The 18,019-nt window shown below is 44.5% G+C and overlaps 1 protein-coding gene across 4 annotated transcripts in view; it reads left to right on the top strand.

Annotated features, from left to right (window-relative positions):
• ZFYVE1 (zinc finger FYVE-type containing 1) overlaps positions 1 to 18,019 on the top strand; it is a 40,289-nt gene that overhangs the window by 7,122 nt on the left and 15,148 nt on the right. For 3 of the 4 annotated variants that reach the window (XM_073348528.1, XM_073348527.1, XM_073348526.1), the window contains 2 exons: positions 13,149 to 13,653; positions 15,783 to 15,997. In XM_073348528.1, the coding sequence (XP_073204629.1) occupies positions 13,149 to 13,653; positions 15,783 to 15,997 (720 nt within the window). Of the gene's footprint in view, positions 1 to 4,873; positions 5,571 to 13,148; positions 13,654 to 15,782; positions 15,998 to 18,019 lie in introns of those variants that run through there. The other variant, XM_073348529.2, reaches the window with a different exon arrangement.

Genomic DNA, 18,019 nt, shown 5'->3' with positions numbered 1-18,019 from the left:
CCATTAAAGATGATCTGGTTGGTCATTTTATGCAACTGTTGGGCAATAGGTTGCTCTGCTGTTGGGGTCTACTGTTCCCTCTAATTTAAAAGTTACATGCACTATTGATGGAAAGCTGCTTTAAGGAGCATTGCTGAGCTGCTTCACTCCCTGAATAGTCCTGAAAATACTTTATTACTTGCTGGATTGAGCCAGGTCAGAGTCCAGAGGTGAAAGGATAGAAAGTCATGGGACACATTTTCCTAAAGAGGAAATCCTTAGCAATCAAAACAAACTAACAAAATGACTTCTGTCTTTGGAGAAGATCTCATCTCTGTGTTTTACTGCTTGCCTCTGTGTGTGGAGAAGCATTTGTGTGGCAAATGCTCCCAGTTTCTGTAACATCTTCCCCCTGCATCTGCTGATGTGGGAATATTTTGATGACGCTGTCAGCCTGAGCTTTTTCCCCAGGACTTTTCCCTGCTTTCCTGCAGCCTTAAGTGCCACAGTGGGGCCTTTGCAGCAGACTTCTAAAAGGAGGCAGAGTTGTGGCACCAATCAGATGCAGGGCTTGCACAGAGGTTCCCAACTCTTAGGGGTGGGGCCTCTTGTTTGTATGGTCTGAAACTGGGGCTTCCATGTCCCTGGCATCCGTTTCACCTGTTTCCCCCCCCCTCCCCTCCCCCCATTCGATTTAGGAAGCTTTTCTTTCCTATGTATCTTTGTGAATTTGTTTCTCCCCAGCTTCTATGAATGTCTCAGCTCTCAGTCCCTGTCATTCCCTCCCCAGCACTTCCTCATCTTTCTCCTACTCCTTTTCCAGTTCCCTCTCCCCCACTTGGTTGGCTTTCTGTTCTCCCAGTGCAAAGAATGGTAGCAACTGAAAAGTGTTGACAGATGCAGTGCTCCTACAAAAAGAAAAGGAGTACGTGTGGCACCTTAGAGACTAACCAATTTATTTGAGCATAAGCTTTCGTGAGCTACAGCTCAAGTGAGCTACAGCTGTAGTTGTAGCTCAGCTGTAGCTCACGAAAGCTCATGCTCAAATAAATTGGTTAGTCTCTAAGGTGCCACAAGTACTCCTTTTCTTTTTGCGAATACAGACTAACACGGCTGTTACTCTGAAACCTGCTCCTACAAAGCAGCTCTTCACTCTCTACCTCCCGGGTCTGTAAGCATTTTGGAGAACATTAGGATACTTTTTTCTTAGAAGTGCAAGAGGAGTCATACAAAACTCAGCAGAATACGTAACTCTGACAGTGGTCCCCAGCCTGACTCCTGGCTGATTTGAAAAATAATTCTTGGAATGCATTGTATCATCACTTTTCTCCCTATGGCTTGCTTGTTCTACCTTCCCCCTGAGCAACTGGCTTCTTCTTGCCTGCAGTGAGAGTGCAGGTTCCCTTTCCTGCTTCTTGCCGTTCACCACTGCATGTGTGGTCACACTTCTGCCCTCTTGCTGAACTAGGCACAGATCTGAAAATAGGGTGTAGGCTACTTAGTATTTGCTTGTCCCTTAGTCTCAGGATGGTTTTTCAAAACCTAGCTAAACTAGGATTATTGGCAGATATGCTGATGCCTTCCCGATGCTTACCAAAGGGCTCTTTGTAGGGTTCCAGTGGAAGCAGAAGACAGGCAGACAGAACAAGTAGAGGTTTGAAGAGAAGCCATGGGAGGCAGTCTGGTAATCTCCTGACCGCTTTTCTCCTCTCATGCAGTCTCTCTTGGCCTTTCCCACAGCTGTACTCCCCTGTTCCAGCCGGGGCCAGTCAGGGTATGTCTACACAGCAATGTAAACCTAGACCCCTTTGTGTCCACACAACAGTTGTGCTAACCTAGGGTCCCAGGACCCTGCAAGGCTGGAAAGTCTGAGCCTGTGTTAAGCTGGGATCTAAGGTCTGAGCTCTATTGCTTTCATATGTGCACACAGCTCCGGTTTGATTCGGGTCACAGATGTATCCCAGAGTTCCTTGGGCAATTTACTTAATCCTCTCTATGCTGACAATCTGTGGTACAGTCTCTTGCACTGTATTGCAAAATGAAACCACACATCTCTTTGCAAATGGCAGCAGCTTAGGTCAGCGTTAGCCCATTGTCTGCTGAGCACTGGTCTGGAAGTGCCTTATCAGAGAGCCTACAGGGTTTTCAGTGGAGACTGCAAAAAGCTTCTGATCGAAGAGAGCTGCTTTCTGGTCACAAGAGCACAGCCCGGGTGCCTCAGTGCATACAGCCCCTGGGAGGGCCTGGGAGCAAGGGCCAGAGAGCGGAGGGGGGACTAAGCAGCTGCCCTGCAGGAAGAAGGAGCAGCACCACTGGGGGAGGATGACCCCCAATACCTTGGCTGCTCCCCTTCCCTGCACATCCCCACTCTGCTCTTTGCCCCTGCCCCTGCTCTCCCTGGGGCTGCATGTGCAGAGGTGCCTGGGACACGTGCACTATCAGGGAGGCGAGTGGGAGTCAGCCCCAAAACCTCCCCGCAGCCTCCTGTTGCAGCTGCTCCGTTTCCTCCTCGCTGCTGAGCAGAGCTTGCCTGGAGCAGGGAGCAAAGCTGATGGGTGGGAGACAGCTCCCGGCTGCCAGAATGTTGGGGGTCACCCCTCCCACAGCTTTGAGTCAGGAACTCTGCTGCTCTCCCTGCCTGCAGGGCAGCTGCTGGTTCCCCACTCCACTCTGTGGCCTTTGCTCCTGGGCCTTCCTTGCCCGCCCTGGGGCTGCGTGTGAAGGGGCACACGGGCACTGTGAGGGTGGTGAGTTGGAGCCAGGCCCACAGGTTCTGGGGTGTAGTGGGGGCAGGGATAAAGGATCCTGGGAGAGTGCTGGAATACACTGTATCCCAAGCCCTAGGGATGCACTTCACTGCTCTAGAGCTGGCAGGGGCCAGGCTGAGGCGGGTGTGTGTGGTTTTTTTCCTCTGAAACCTACCTTTTATGTCAAACTTCAACACACACGCACACAAATAAATAAAAAAACAACCAACTAAAACCACCTTCATGGAACATCCCATTTTAAAAATTAAGAATGGCCAAGCTCCATTTGAATAGTCTGACAGCCCTGGAGCCTGATGGCCTAATTATCCTCAGGACAGGAGCACGTGGGCATTTTCCTGCCAGTGTGACTCAGCCTAGAGGTGAAGAGCCCAATTCTCATATTAGATGGGTTTCAGAGTAACAGCCGTGTTAGTCTGTATTCACGAAAAGAAAAGGAATACTTGTGGCACCTTAGAGACTAACCAATTTATTTGAGCATGAGCTTTCGTGAGCTACAGCTCACTTCATCGGATGCATACTGTGGAAAGTTTAGAAGATATTATTATATACACACAAAGCATGAAAAAATACCTCCTCCTACCCCACTCTTATCCTGGTAATAGCTTATCTAAAGTGATCACTCTCCTTACAATGTGTATGATAATCAAGGTGGGCCATTTCCAACACAAATCCAGGTTTTCTTCTACTGACAGCCACGAGAGGAGCTAATTATGCAGTCCATGAGCTCCATATGGATACCTGTGTCCCATCAATAGCACCCATCACGGTTAGGAAAAAGGGGGGCAGCAGAGTTTTCCCACGGTACAACACATTTGTAAGTCTGGTGTGTCGACATGGGAAGGGGTGTGCTAGATGCTCTGGGCTAGGGTTACTTTGATTCAGGTCTGTGCACTGCAGTGTGGATGCCAGAGCCCTTGATTTGAGCACGCGTCAGAAAATCATAGATTCATAGATACTAAGGTCAGAAGGGACCATTACGATCATCTAATCTGACCTCCTGCACAACGCGGGCCACAGAATCTCACCTACCCACTCCTGCGAAAAACCTCACCTATGTCTGAGCTACTGAAGTCCTCAAATCATGGTTTAAAGACTTCAAGGAGCAGAGAATCCTCCAGTCAGTGACCCGTACCCCATGCTACAGAAGAAGGCGAAAAACCTCCAGGGCCTCTTCCAATCTGCCCTGGAGGAAAATTCCTTCCCGACGCCAAATATGGCAATCAGCTAAACCCTGAGCATATGGGCAAGATTCACCAGCCAGATACTACAGAAAATTCTTTCCTGGGTAACTCAGATCCCACCCCATCTAACACCCCTTATCTTAGGGTTAAAATGCAGTGTGGGTCAGCTGACGTGAGTCCCACTAACCCTAGGCTTACATTGCTGTGTAGACGTACCCTCAGAGGCAGGTACAGGAGCAGCCCTTGGAGCTCAGTGCCTCCCACTGCTTTTTTCTCACTGTTGGCTGAGTAGCTTGGTGGTCATATGAAACTGGAACTGTCATATTCCTCCTAGTGAGATCTTGACTCCCTGCCTTCCCCCTCCCCCATCCTATTTCACACTTTCCCATTGGGCTCAAAGGGGATTAGATTAAGAGAGAGTTTATGATGCAGCATGTAGAAAATATTCTTTAAATACAACCCCATCAAAGGCCCTTGCATAAGATGTTTCTGCGCCACAATGAAGTTAAACTTTGTTAGTATGGAGGGAGTGTTGTCTAGTAATTAGAAAAGATGTCTAGGAGTCAGGATCACTGGATGCTATTCTTGGCTCTGTTACTGACTTACTGTCCATTGGGCAAATCACTTCAGTTGCCTGTGACTCCCTGTCTGTATTAGTAAAATGGGGGTGATAATACCTGTTTTCCTCACAGCACATTGGGAGGCCAAATTAATGTCTGAGAAGGACTCTGAATACTACGAGCAAAAAGAATGAGACACCTTGTGGCACCTTAGAGACTAACAAATTTATTTGGGCATAAGCTTTCATGGGCTAAAACCCACTTCATCGGATGCATGCAGTGGAAAATACAGTAGGAAGATATATATATATATATATATACACACACAGAGAATATGAAAAAATGGGTGTTGCCATACCAACTATAATGAGAGTAATCCGTTAAGGTGAGCTATTATCAGCAGGAGAAAAAAAAACTTTTTGTAGTGATAATCAGGATGGCCCATTTCCAACAGTTGACAAGAAGGTGTGAGTAACAGTAGGGGGGAAAATAAGCATGGGGAAATAGTTTTACTTTGTGTAATGACCCATCGACTCCCAGTCTTTATTCAAGCCTAATTTAATAGTATCCAGTTTGCAAATTAATTCCAATTCAGCAGTTTCTCATTGGAGTCTGTTTTTGAAGTTTTTTTGTTGTAGTATTGCGACTTTTAGATCTGTAATCGAGTGATTGGGGAGATTGAAGTGTTTTCGAACTAACCCAGGAACCTATCCTTGCAACAAAGCCTGTTGCCAACTCTGTCCACATATCTATTCATGGGGCACCATCATAGGATCTAATCACATCAGCCACGCTATCAGAGGCTCGCTCACCTGCACATCTACCAATGTGATATATGCCATCATGTGCCAGCAATGCCCCTCTGCCATGTACATTGGCCAAACTGGACAGTCTCTATGTAAAAGAATAAATGGATACAAATCAGATGTCAAGAATGATAACATTCAAAAACCAGTCGGAGAACCCTTCAACATGAAAGCTTATGCTCAAATAAATTTGTTAGTCTCTAAGGTGCCAGAAGTACTCCTCGTTCTTTTTGCTGATACAGAGTAACATGGCTACCACTCTGAAATCTGAATACTGTGAGTACAAAGTATTATTAACATTCCTGCTCCATTCTTGTCAGCTGTTCTGAAAAATAAATAATCTGGTTGGATTCCTCACAGAGCAGAGGAAGTATTCATTGTTCTCAGATTAGCACAAAAATAAAAAAGAGTACTCCACCTAGGGGATCAGTTACAAGGGGATCTATCTACCTTGCTTTCAGAAGTTGTTAGAAAGCTCGTTAGCTGTTTTGTACCACCCAGCTGCCCCTTATGGATGTAACCTCCCCGGTAATTGCTTGGTTCCCAATTACTATCCTGTCTCAGGGTAACGGGTCCTCTTTACAGTTTTTCCCCACAATATGCCTGGTGTGCCTCAAGACCTTTGAAATTGGATTCATAGTCTCCATTGCTTGCCCAAAGTTTGTAAAAAAGGTTTTGTCACTCCTGCCTTCTTGCCTTTCATGGGCAAGAGCCCAACAGTCTCATGTTCCATGCGTGGGCAGCCTGTACTTTTCAATAATAACGTTATGTTATTTTTTTAAATGCCCAGCTGCGCCAATCAGGATTACATTATGCTAGGAGCTGTACAAACACACATGAAGCTACTGCCTCCACCCTGAACAATTTTCATTCTAAGAATAAAGATGGTCCTGATTCTCTCCCATTCTCTCTTTACACCATTCCATAGGCAAAAAGAGGGTACAGTGGCCTCCCCTTAGGGAATACTCTCAGCGTAAAGGGGCTTCCCTGGTGGAACAGTCCTATGCAACTCCTTGCAGCCCCTAGCACAAGGGGAGAGTTAATGGTGGGAAGGGGCATGGCTGGAGTGAGCTGTGTGTTAAGGGGCTTATTCCTTCACCCATTTACTTCCCTGGTCCTTCTCACATGAACAGAGAGCAACAATACCCGAAGTCCAAAGGTGCAAACAATTCTATGTTTATTGGGGTGAAATTCCAGCAAGCATGATTCCAGTTTCCTTCCTTAGTATCCTCCTTCCCAGCTCTGACATCACAGAGCTTTACACCTGTGTCCCTGTTCCCATTCCTGCCCTTAGCAAAACATTATTCCAATTTCCTTACCCCCATTCCCTGTTCCTATTTCCCCAGTTAGCAAAACATGATTCCAGTTTCCTTACCCCCATTCCCTGTTCCCATCTCCCCCACCCGCATGCCCACACCCACCCACTCACTTCCTGATTGACTGCAGACTATATAGTAAAACTTGACTTCTGCTTTGCTATACCTTAACCAGTCATGTTCCTGAAATTTAACTAACCAATCCTAACGTTGTAACATGACTATGTACGCATTTATATCCCACCACCTTAATTAGTTTACACCCAGCAAAATTAATTATACAGCAGACAGAAACAATCACAGAACCAGACAGAGATTATACAGACAAACAATAGCAAAGTGGGAACTATAATGACAAAACAATACAGAAGTGAGGATTTCACATCCCAACTATTGATAAGTGAGTTCTTGCCAGACAGGATGCTATCAAACTAAGTTTCCTTTTACATTTTCTAGGCACTTCCCTTTCTCTGGAGGTGATAGGCACTATCAGGACGGGATTGTATCCTAACAGCCCAATAGCACCTTATTTCAATGTGACTAGTTTGGAATGTGAGGATGTGACCGTTCGCTTCCCAGCTTATGGCTGCATCTGTTGCTTAGCCAAAGGCCTTAGCCTAAGAACAGGGCCTCAGACTGTCACAGTAAGAGAAGGCCCTTACATTGGCAGGCAGTGATTTTGATTCTCTTTTGTACCTCTATAACTAGCCAAGTGGTAAGAATACACCTAAATTCTTAGACGATAGGCCTTTACAGACAGGCCTGAATATCTATATCCTAAGACTGTGCTTTGACTATTCTGGGCTGACAGTGGCCCATAGGCAGCTGTGGGGGCCACATATAGAATTCTAGAGGCACAAAGTTGATTTAAAGCCTCTTTTGTTCCCTTCCCTCCCCACTGCCTGGGCTCTCTCTCAGAATTAGGGCCTATGATGGTATAAGGCCTTGTTCCTGCAAACACTTGTGCCCATGGTTACCTATCTTTGTTAGTCCTATTGAAGTCTATGAGACTACTTAGGGTACTATAAAATTAAATGTGCAGAAGTGTTTTCAGTATCAGGGCGTAATTCACTATGAAAAATTAGATTTTAATTGTAAGTAAGGAATACTTGATTTTATAAATTAACTACTTTGCATAACCCTTTTGGAAAGACTTTTCACACTAGCAAAAATCTCATGACAAGAAAGAAGAAATATTAGATAAAGTGAGTAGGAAACCAAATCTACAGGTTACCTTTTAGACTAAACGCTCAGCTTTGATCCTTCTGGCCCACTTGTCACACTGCCTGCTAAGAATGGAATCTCTGGTCTCTGAGGCATTTGAAAGCTGGAAAGGAGTGGTGGAAACAGGGTTGAATTAAGGCAGTCTGAGTCCCTAGGCGCACCATAACATAGAGGCCCCACTGTGGCCCCATCCGCATTCCATGGTCCTGCATTCCACTTGGAGTTGCATGGCAGAGGGAGGGCTCCCTCCCCTTGTAGAGAATCCCTTTCTCCTGGAGTGACAACAGGGACTTTCCCCTGCTCCCCTCCACTGAGGGGCAGTGAGGACACCAACAGGAGTCCCCTCTGGAGGTGTAGGGGCAGGAGCATGGGGTCCCCCAGTAACTATCCCAACAGCTGAGGTGCATTGGGGTTGGTGGGTGGGCTTACTGTGCTTGTCTCATGGCACAGTTTCCTCCGTTGGGTGGTACTGGTGGGGCTTCCCAAAGCACTGAGATGCATGGAGTAGTTCACACCTCTCAGAGCCATTCTTTCAATTTGCAGAACCAGACAGATATCATTCCGTCTGTTATGCTCTGTTCATATTTTCAGACTTTAATTCACAACCATATGGCCTAGATTTTGGGGGGTTTTTTTCCCCAAGGAAAGCTGAGATTCTGATTTCATTGCCTGATTCCAGGAGCTGGCATTTTAGGCCTGGGTCTGTAGTGCTTCAGCCTTAATCCAGCCCTGGATGGAGCCCCATAGTTTGAATAATTTAAAACTGAAATGGCCAAAACATTAGTATCACAGCGAGCCATGTTGCCTTGGGAGAGATGGACTGGATTTCTTTGATTTCCAACTTCTATGATTTAAATGCTAACCCTTTCTGAGATTCGCTGCTTAAAAATTCCTGACTTCTGCATTTCAGAAGTTCAGTGCTGTCTGTTATGGAGGCACTGGTTGAGACCACACAATTAAAGTTGCAACTGCTGTTCCATTATAAAGCTTAATTTGACTCTTTCCCACTCTGACTTTAGTTGAAAGAGCCATTGGTCTGAATTTATGTAGGTATTACCAGTTTTAAAAATGATTTTTAGACGTGTAGAAATAGAATGTTTTGTATTGCATAACTTTAAAAAAAACCCAGTAATTTTCAGAATGAAAGAAGTCCTTTTGTGATTCATTTATTTTTGCTCTTTTTTTTCTAGACATTGATTTATTGCAGATATTTGAAAACTGATATATATGACACATATTTGAACATATCAGGAATCTTGTCATTTATTTTTCCATTGATTTCTGGGGGTTTTTTTGTTTTGTTTTTTAAATATACACTTTTAAGCGATGTAGTGGTTGTATGTTGGGGGATTTTGTGGTATATTGGTTGTCAAACAAGTCTGTTGAATGATACATATGATGATTTATAAGTTTGGCATCTAAAACTATAGATTGCCAACACTTTTAAGTTTTAGTCACCAGAAATGCTGGGCCAAAATGAACCCAGTCCAAGAGTAGGATTTAAAAAGCAACAGTCAATACAATTCAAACTAATAGAATTCCAAACTTCAGTTCAAGACTATCAATACAACACTACCTGAATATCATATGAAGCATTGTTGATTTTTTGAATTGTGTATGGCTTATGAACAGGAAGGCTTTGTACAACCTTTGCATGAATAAGAGTAAGACATAAAAGGTCCTATGCACAGTTCTGAGAGGAGAAAGTTCTGTGAAAAATGGATAAGACTAATTTAGATGTAGTAGTCATTGTGAGTGTTTTGTCTGTGGGTCAGAGTTGAGGTTGTTTGGGTGCCAGTCATTGAGAATGTTTTCATTTTATGGGTTTTGTACATGAATTTTAACATGTATTGTTAATGAATGAGATTGGTTTCAAGAAATTCATGGATAGGAGGTTCATCTTAGGAGTCTTGGGCTATCTTTTTACCTTCTCCCTGATCCCATCAGTTCATATGGCCCATAAATCTGTGAAAAGATATATGTTGACTTCAGTGGGCTTTGGATCAGGCCCTTTATTGGGTAAAGTTCAAAACAGTGTACTTAACTTCCAGACAAGTTAACCTCCAAGTTTTTTGACAGTCTATGTTTCGTGCCCTGAGGATGATCAAGAGAAGTTATGTTAATAGTTCTCTTGCCTTTTTGATGGCTTTGCTTTTATTATTGCTCAAGTCTCATGTTATTAGATTAGGTGTTATAAATTTCTGAGTATATAATTCCCTCTACAAGTGACAAGTGAGCCAAACATGAACCACATTAGCACTATGGATCTTTGTCCCAGTCTGATGGCTGATCCACACAGAAGGATAAGAGTCTACTGATCCTATCAGCTACAGAAGTGATCCCTTTAACTGTAGTGGTAGAGTTTCATGCTTTTAGTGCTGAAGGTTCCACATTCAAACCCATTAACAACCCACTCAGGGGATGTCATCAAAAGTGCATGTTAGAGAGGGGCTTTTATGTAAGTATATGACAATTATTAACACAAATGCAAATAATCATAAATATCTATACCGAAAATAAGACTAAACGTGGTTATAACCTGTGATATGGGGAATAAGATAAGATTTCTTTTTATTAGAGGTAGAAGAGTGTGTTTATCAGTTATGATCTCTAAGTATAATAAAGCTGTAAATTAATCTCCAATGGCAAAAGGGAAGAAAGAGCACTATGGGCAGGGGGACTAGGGCTAAGGAAAAGGCCACACTTTTTAGACAGGCTTGTGCAGTTCTTTCTCTGAAATCAGATGTTGCAGTGTCATTTATGGGTGTGGTTTTGTTCCCCCCGCCCCGTGTCCCCTGATATTGTCACTTTAGAGGTGTGGTGTTATGCAGCATGAGAAATTTACACAGCTGTGTTTGTGGTAGATGGGCTGCTACCACCTAGGCCTTAGCATCAACACCAGGAGATGCTGTTGCTCACCCTGGCAGATCTGTGCCTCTTTAGGACTTTCCCTCACCCCCCCAAAAAAGGGGAGCAAGCAAGCATTTGAGTTCTAGATCTTCATTGCTTTCAGTTGGGATGAAGCTTAACAATTGTCATTGGCTGGCATAAATGGACCAAATCTGGGAGGGGAAATTGGTGAGCCAGTTGCTGTGGCTGGATTTTACACAGTTGTGTTGTATTCTCTAGGGATGCCCAGGTGTATTCAGTGCATTGGAAAGAGGTGAAACAGTTCAGTGTTCAGGTCACTAGCATGGTGTAATTTTAGAAGAGTGTGTGCTGAACAGTAACATTGGAGCTATGCAGATTCATATCACATTAATGCCCCTGCCCAGTGCTTAATTTGTTAGGAAAGAGGTGCTGGGGCTCACTGCCCCTACCCAGTGAGGGCCTGGTCCAGGATCAGGCCCCTAATGAATTACAAACCTGTTGCTGGGAATTCTGTATGGAGCTGGCCTCCTCTTCCTCTCTCTATTGCCTTCATGCTGCCAACATTGCTGATCCTCCCCCAGACCCAGACATCCCAGACCAGACATCTTGACCCCATGTAACCAAAGACACTGAAATATCCCCACTTGGTTGCCCAGCCAATAGTTAAGCAATTGTTTTAACAAAGCTGTTGCCCATCTGGCCTCCAGAGAGTGCTGAGGCCGTAATAGTCAGGCACTATGGTTAGTGCTAGCTTCTGGGGCAGAGGGAGGGAGGGGTTAAGGACAGATTATTTTTTCTTTAAAGACTGGCGTCCTCGGAAAAGGGCTGGAGTAGGAAACCTAGCAGATGTTTTTAAAGAGCGAGGCTTCTGCATTGAGCCTTACAGAGGCAATTGTCTTAATCAGTCACAATATACTTGAGCATTTGAAGCTGTCCCTTAAACACACAGCTGTCAAAAACAGGCACACTCCTGCCCCCAGCTAAAACCCGGGTGTGCCTTCGTCCTTCCCACTGTGTCCCTGGAAAGCCTGATAACTCCATGTAAAGGCGTGGATGAGAAGGAGAGGCGCTTCTGGATGGTTTCCTTCCTTCCCTCATGTTGTGAGGCTGCCTGTAACTAACCTGGCCCCATACTCTATAATTTCTCCTTCTGAATGCTGTTCCAAGCCTTTCCCTCGAACACAGACTCTCTTTATTTTAATGTACAGTCTACATCTTGCTCACAGATTTCACCATAGCAGGGTGGGGCTTTAGAACCTGAATCAGTGATCTAAGAATAAACCTATTCAAAGAAATCCATTGACTGCCTCCTGACCTCTGTGGATCTTGTGTTCTGAGATGTTCCAACCATACTGGCCTGCAGGGGTGGGGAGTTTTGGGACACACTTGTGAGAGAAGTAGCATATGGGAAGAAATCTTTTCTATTCCTTTTCCTTGGAGATGACCCAGGCCTCCAGAAGTTAGTGGCCAGTAGAAGGGAAATCCGGCCCTTCGCTATTGAAGGGAACTCCATGGGAGGAGTGAAGGGGGGAATGAACTGAATTTAATCCCACTCAGTAAGTGTTTTTATTTTGCTCTTCTTGTGACACAAATTGTCTTGAGCAAACACCTATTGAAGGAAGGATGCCTTGTCCCTATGTGAACACACATGGTAAACTACAATAATCAGACCTTCAGCAGGACAAAAACTTTGAACTCTAAAGCACTGTTATTTTCCAATTAAAATTAGGATTTAAGGTGAGCCTGCCTTGTCTATCTGATCGTCTCTTTTATCTGAGCCCCATTGTTGTGCTATCTGAACAGAAGTGTCTCACAATCTGCCATTAAATAGTATGACAAGTCTCACTTATCCTAAGTAAAAGCCCCGGAAACCAGATGTATTGTATGCATTGAAGGTGATGTGTTTTTTGTTTTGTTTTGTTTTTCAAACTTTTGTGGCTTAAAAAAAAAAAAGGCCTAATCAAGTATATTACAAGATGGAATATCCTGTCTGTCTTGCAGTTTTGAAAAGCCTGCTTTAAAAATTGCTTTAATCCACTTCAGAAGTGTGGATCTAAATCTCTGGCTTTTTTTTTTTTTCCTTTCTACTCATCCCATAAGATGTATTGCTCCGGGGGGGTGAGAAATTGCTCTGGGGGGCTTGGAGAATTGGTGATAGGATATGGAGGAGCTGTCATTTGGCCACTGATGATGGAGGGCAAGAGCACCTACATGACTTAGAAGCCTGGGTCCCATTAAAAGTCAATGGGACTTAAGCTCCTACAACACTTTGGTGTTTTTGAAAATTTTGCCTGGGACTCCTATATGTTTGTAAGGTTTATAAAGGACCTAAATGGAAGTTGCTCGACCTCACGAAGCCTGTGAGCCCTGAAGCCAGCTCTGTTTTTAGTGTTGTCTTCTCTAGTTTCCCATCTATAATGTTGTAATTTTCTTATTTTGGAAGGTGATGAATGAAGAAGACTTTATTAAGAAACTGGACTGCAAGCCTGACCAACACTTGAAGGTGGTGTCCATCTTTGGGAACACTGGGGATGGCAAGTCACACACCCTTAACCACACTTTCTTCTATGGTCATGAGGTCTTTAAGACATCGCCAGCTCAAGAATCCTGCACGGTCGGTGTATGGGCAGCCTATGACCCAGTCTGCAAAGTGGTGGTGATTGACACAGAAGGTCTGCTTGGGGCCACAGTAAACGTGAGCCAGAGAACGCGGCTGCTTCTGAAGGTCCTGGCCATTTCTGACCTTGTCATCTACCGTACGCATGCTGACAGACTCCACAATGACCTCTTCAAATTCCTTGGGGATGCTTCAGAGGCCTACCTGAAACATTTCACTAAGGAGCTGAAGGCAACCACAGCCCGCTGTGGCTTGGATGTTCCTTTGTCCACTCTGGGTCCTGCAGTCATTATCTTCCATGAGACTGTGCACACCAAGCTATTGGGCTCCGGTGAGTAGAGAGAAAGAAACAGTGAATCAAAATATAGCTAAATGTTATTTGTTAATTGGACTGCCATGTGGAAGATCTGGGTGAAAGTCTGGTCTTGCTCATGTTTCAGGCTGGCAGAGGGTCTGCAGAGGCAGCATGCTATGCTCTGATGGTGGAGTGAGGGATTTAAGTCACAGGGTAGCAACCCAGTTAGCCAGTTAATGATCAACACTGATTAGTCCTGAAGGGAGACTTCTGTGATCCTCCTCAACATAGGACAGTGACTGTGGCATTGGACCATGAGGATGGGTAATAGAGCAAGGCAAGGTGAAAGTGGGGACCCTAACATTATAATAGGGATGTAGAGGACCCTGTCACAAAAATAAATAAAACAGATCATACTTACAGAACTAAATGGGTAAGAGGTATGAAATGGACTTGTTTATAAACCTGCACCCTTCCCTGGGCACTGGGATTTCTGGGGATTGGTACCATTCCTAGGCAGGCATTAATTCTAGGAAACAGACTGAGTGTGTGGTCGCCAATGGCTGGTGGGTTGTCCTGCTTCTTCCTATGGGAGTCGCTCAAAATATGCAATATTGCCAGTAGGTTTTCCTTCAATGCCTTACACGATGTCAGCACCACTATGTTGTCATTTCTCACCACTGTCTATTTCCTTCTTCAGCATTTTAACTTGGTTCATTGCATGCCAGACTAAGCATATTTAAGTCATAGTGCTTGTTTACACATCTATGAGTGAAATCCTAGCTCCATTGAAGTCAGTGGGCGTTTTGTGATTGACTTCAAAGGGACCAGGAGTTTACCTACTCTTTCAAAGTGTACACTAAAGCCTCTTTTGGCTTTGTCCACCCCTACCACGCTCTAATATGTTGTGGGGAGCCCTGATCAGTACACCTGGCTACATCAGTGCAGATGGGGTTTAGCTTCCTTCTGTTTGTGTACATCCAGAAGTGCCCTGCTGTGCAAGACCACAGCAACTCCCTGCAGGCCCACAACATTGTTGCTGGCTTCTTCAGGGTGGGTGTTTGCTGACCACAAGGCACTCAGCAAAATAGAAAAAACAAGGAACTCAGCCCAGCATCTCCCTACAGTTATTTTTCAGAATGTATTTTTAAGCAACAAAGTGGCTATACAAAAATGGCATCACCTTCTCACCTTGGTAGGTAAATGTAGAATAAATAAGGAAGCAGGATTTCACACAGCATGTAATTAGCTGCTGGAATTTACTGCCTCAGGAGGTCAGAGTCAAATGCTGTAGCTGGTTAATTTTATGACCAATAATGTCAGTTGTAGTTATATGCACAATGGCAGGGTAATAAAAACATATACTTCAGAGCATCAGCTGATCTCTGTGGAAGCCAGAAGGGAATCCACCTCCCTAACACACACTGTATGCAGCAACGCACAGTTGTCCAGCTTGACGGACAATGTTGGGATGTCTGAGTTGTGTTTTTTTAAAAGGGGTGGGGATTTGCCTTCTTATGAAGCATACACCATATGCCATTGCTGGAAGCATGTTCTAGGAGTTGGTAGACTGTTGGTCTGACCTGAAATTGCTAATTCTGTGTTGCTTGTTTTTTCTGGGTGAGAGTAGACCTAGACACTCCCTTTCCTGCCATAGGGTCTGCATGTAGAAAGAACATATAAGGAGTGGTGGGAATGAAGGCACTAACACTAAACCTTTCATGGTATGGCCTAGTGGCCCCGAGCCAGGAACTGCTGAGTTCTATCACACTTTAGCATAAAGTTTGTTTTTTTATGTCAGATATGTCAAATTGGCCTCTAATTTTGGGTGCCCAGTTTTAAGACCAGTAAGCCCAGATTTTCAGAGATACTGACCACCCACAGTTCCCACTGATTTCAGTTTTAGCTGTGCTAAGCTGCTCTCAACTTCGGTTGTAGGGGGCTAACACTGTATCCAAAACAGAGGCGACTTTTGAAAATGTTTCATTCTGCCCATGTGTCAAATGGGGAATACTTGTTTATCTGCATCACAGAAGAGTGGTGAGGAGTAGTTAGGAATGTGAGTATAGCACTTTGCATTGTTAAAGCACTTTCTGGTTGTTAAATAGTGTTATGCTAAACCAGCAGTTGTTAATACACCTGTTACTGCTTTTGAATGGGTTTAGATCACCCCTCTGAGGCACCTGAAAAACTCATCCAGGATCGCTTCCGGAAACTGAGCCGCTTTCCCGAAGCCTTCAGCTCAATCCACTACAAGGGAACGAGGACTTACAATCCCCCCACAGACTTCTCGGGACTTAGGAGAGCTGTGGAGTACCAGCTGGAGAACAATACCACCCGTTCCCCACGACAACCTGGGGTTATCTTCAAAGCACTGAAAGTAAGTCATTTGCTGAAATGATCACTTGATGATCACTTTAGATAAGCTATTACCAGCAGGACAGTGGGGTGGGAGGAGGTATTGTTTCATGGTCTCTGTGTATATATAAAGTCTGCTGCAGTTTCCACGGCGTGCATCCGATGAAGTGAGCTGTAGCTCACGAAAGCTCACGCTCAGATAAATTGGTTAGTCTCTAAGGTGCCACAAGTCCTCCTGTTCTTTGTGCTGAAGAGTGTGGCTCACCAGCGGTTGGGGAAGAGTCTCCGGGGGTTACTCATTCATGCCTGTCGCACCATTCCCAAGTATCATGTACCCTAATAAAGTTCACACAAAGCTCTAATGCAGAATTGCAGATATCCGGAGAAAAGGAAAGTCTTCCATGTATCTCGTATAGACGGTTGAATGGGCTGGGTGGATCTATCCTGGGGGAAGACAGCAGGACGGGGGGAAATAAAGAAGAACAGAGGGAGACCCGCTGAGGAATCAGACGGAAAGGTTAAAGGAGAACCAGAAAAGCAAAATCTCAAACCCACACCTGGGAGAAAGCTGATTGGGGGAGGAAAGCGTGATACACTTTATTGCAAGTGACAAACAGTTCATGGAGGATATTTATAAAGATGCTCATGGATCTGGCCAGGAGGAGGTTATCAGTAACTTTCTTAAGAGCAGCATCAGTACTGTAATAAGGGTAGAAACTGAATTCAGCTCGAAAAGAGATGACTAATGGGGATATGATAGAGGTCTATAAAATCATGAATGGTGTGGAGAAAGTGAATAAGGGAGTAGGTTTTTTTTATTCCTTCAAATAACATAAGAACCGGGGTCATCCAATGAAATTAATAGGCAGCAGGTTTAAAACAAATGAAAGGAAGTATTTCTTCATGCAACACACACAACCTATGAAACTTCTTGACAGGGAATGCTGTGAAGGCCACAACTATAGCGTGGTTCAAAAGAGAAAAGTTCATGGAGGATAGGTCCATCAGTGGCCATTAGCCAAGATAGTCAGGGATACAACCCCATGTTCTAGGTGTCCCTAGTCTCTGATTGTCAGAAGCTGGGAGTGGACAACAGGGGGTGGATCACTTGCTGATTGTCTGTTCTGTTCATTCCCTCTGGAGCACCTGGCATTGACCACTGTCAGAAGACAGGATACTGAGCTAGATGGACCATTGGTCTAACCCAGTTCCTAGGTTCTGATTGCCAGGGATCTGAGAGGTGAGGAAGTAAAGGCACTGGGTACAGACAGTATACTGAAGGAGCTGGGAGGCAAAGGGAAGGAGGGAGATGTGGCAGTATCTGGAGAAGCAAGTGAGATCAAGGGAGAGATTGTTAGGATTAGAGATACAGTAGCATACTTGAGGGCTGATGGAAAGGAGCTGGAGGGGTGGAAGAGAGGCTGAAGACCTCTCTAATATATCTATTATATTATCACCATAATATCAGTGGGCTTCCTAAGTATTTAAAAATAAGAATAACAATCACTCTCTCTCTGTAGGAGAAAGAGCATGATTATTTTCTATGTATGTATGCTTGTGATGAACTTGGTTCTCCCTCAAAAAGTTGAAGAAAAGAGTTTTTTGCATCTGGTTCTGAAAATGGTTATTCCTGTGTCCACTATTATTTCCTGAGGGAGGAAGTTCCCTGATCTGGATCTGGCTTCTGTGAAAGTTCTGTCCCCTGCACTCATATGCTGCCTCCTGTTGGTGGGCATTTTAATTGCTCCAGGGGAATGTAGCTGTCATGGGAGGTCATGGTTGGGAAGGGAAAGGTTAGTTGTCAGGTGGTTAGGGCCAGCCTCAGAGAGGGCTGTGAATATCAGAACACGTGACTTGAACTGGACTCTGTATTCAGTGGATAGTCACTGCAGATAGCGGAATGCTGGGATGATGTGTTCACAATGATCTGTGTTACTAAGCAGACTGACTGCTGTATTTTGAGCCAGTTGGAGCTTTTTCAGGGTATGTCGCTTTGTTTCTAGATATGAGTTGCAATAATCAACTCTGGAGGTCACCAATGTGG

The sequence above is a fragment of the Lepidochelys kempii genome, chromosome 6 (genome assembly GCF_965140285.1).
Source record: "Lepidochelys kempii isolate rLepKem1 chromosome 6, rLepKem1.hap1, whole genome shotgun sequence".
Taxonomy (NCBI): Eukaryota; Metazoa; Chordata; order Testudines; family Cheloniidae; genus Lepidochelys; species Lepidochelys kempii.
The sequence above is the reverse complement of the archived record's forward strand: the minus strand, read 5'-3'. Positions and strand labels throughout refer to the sequence as shown.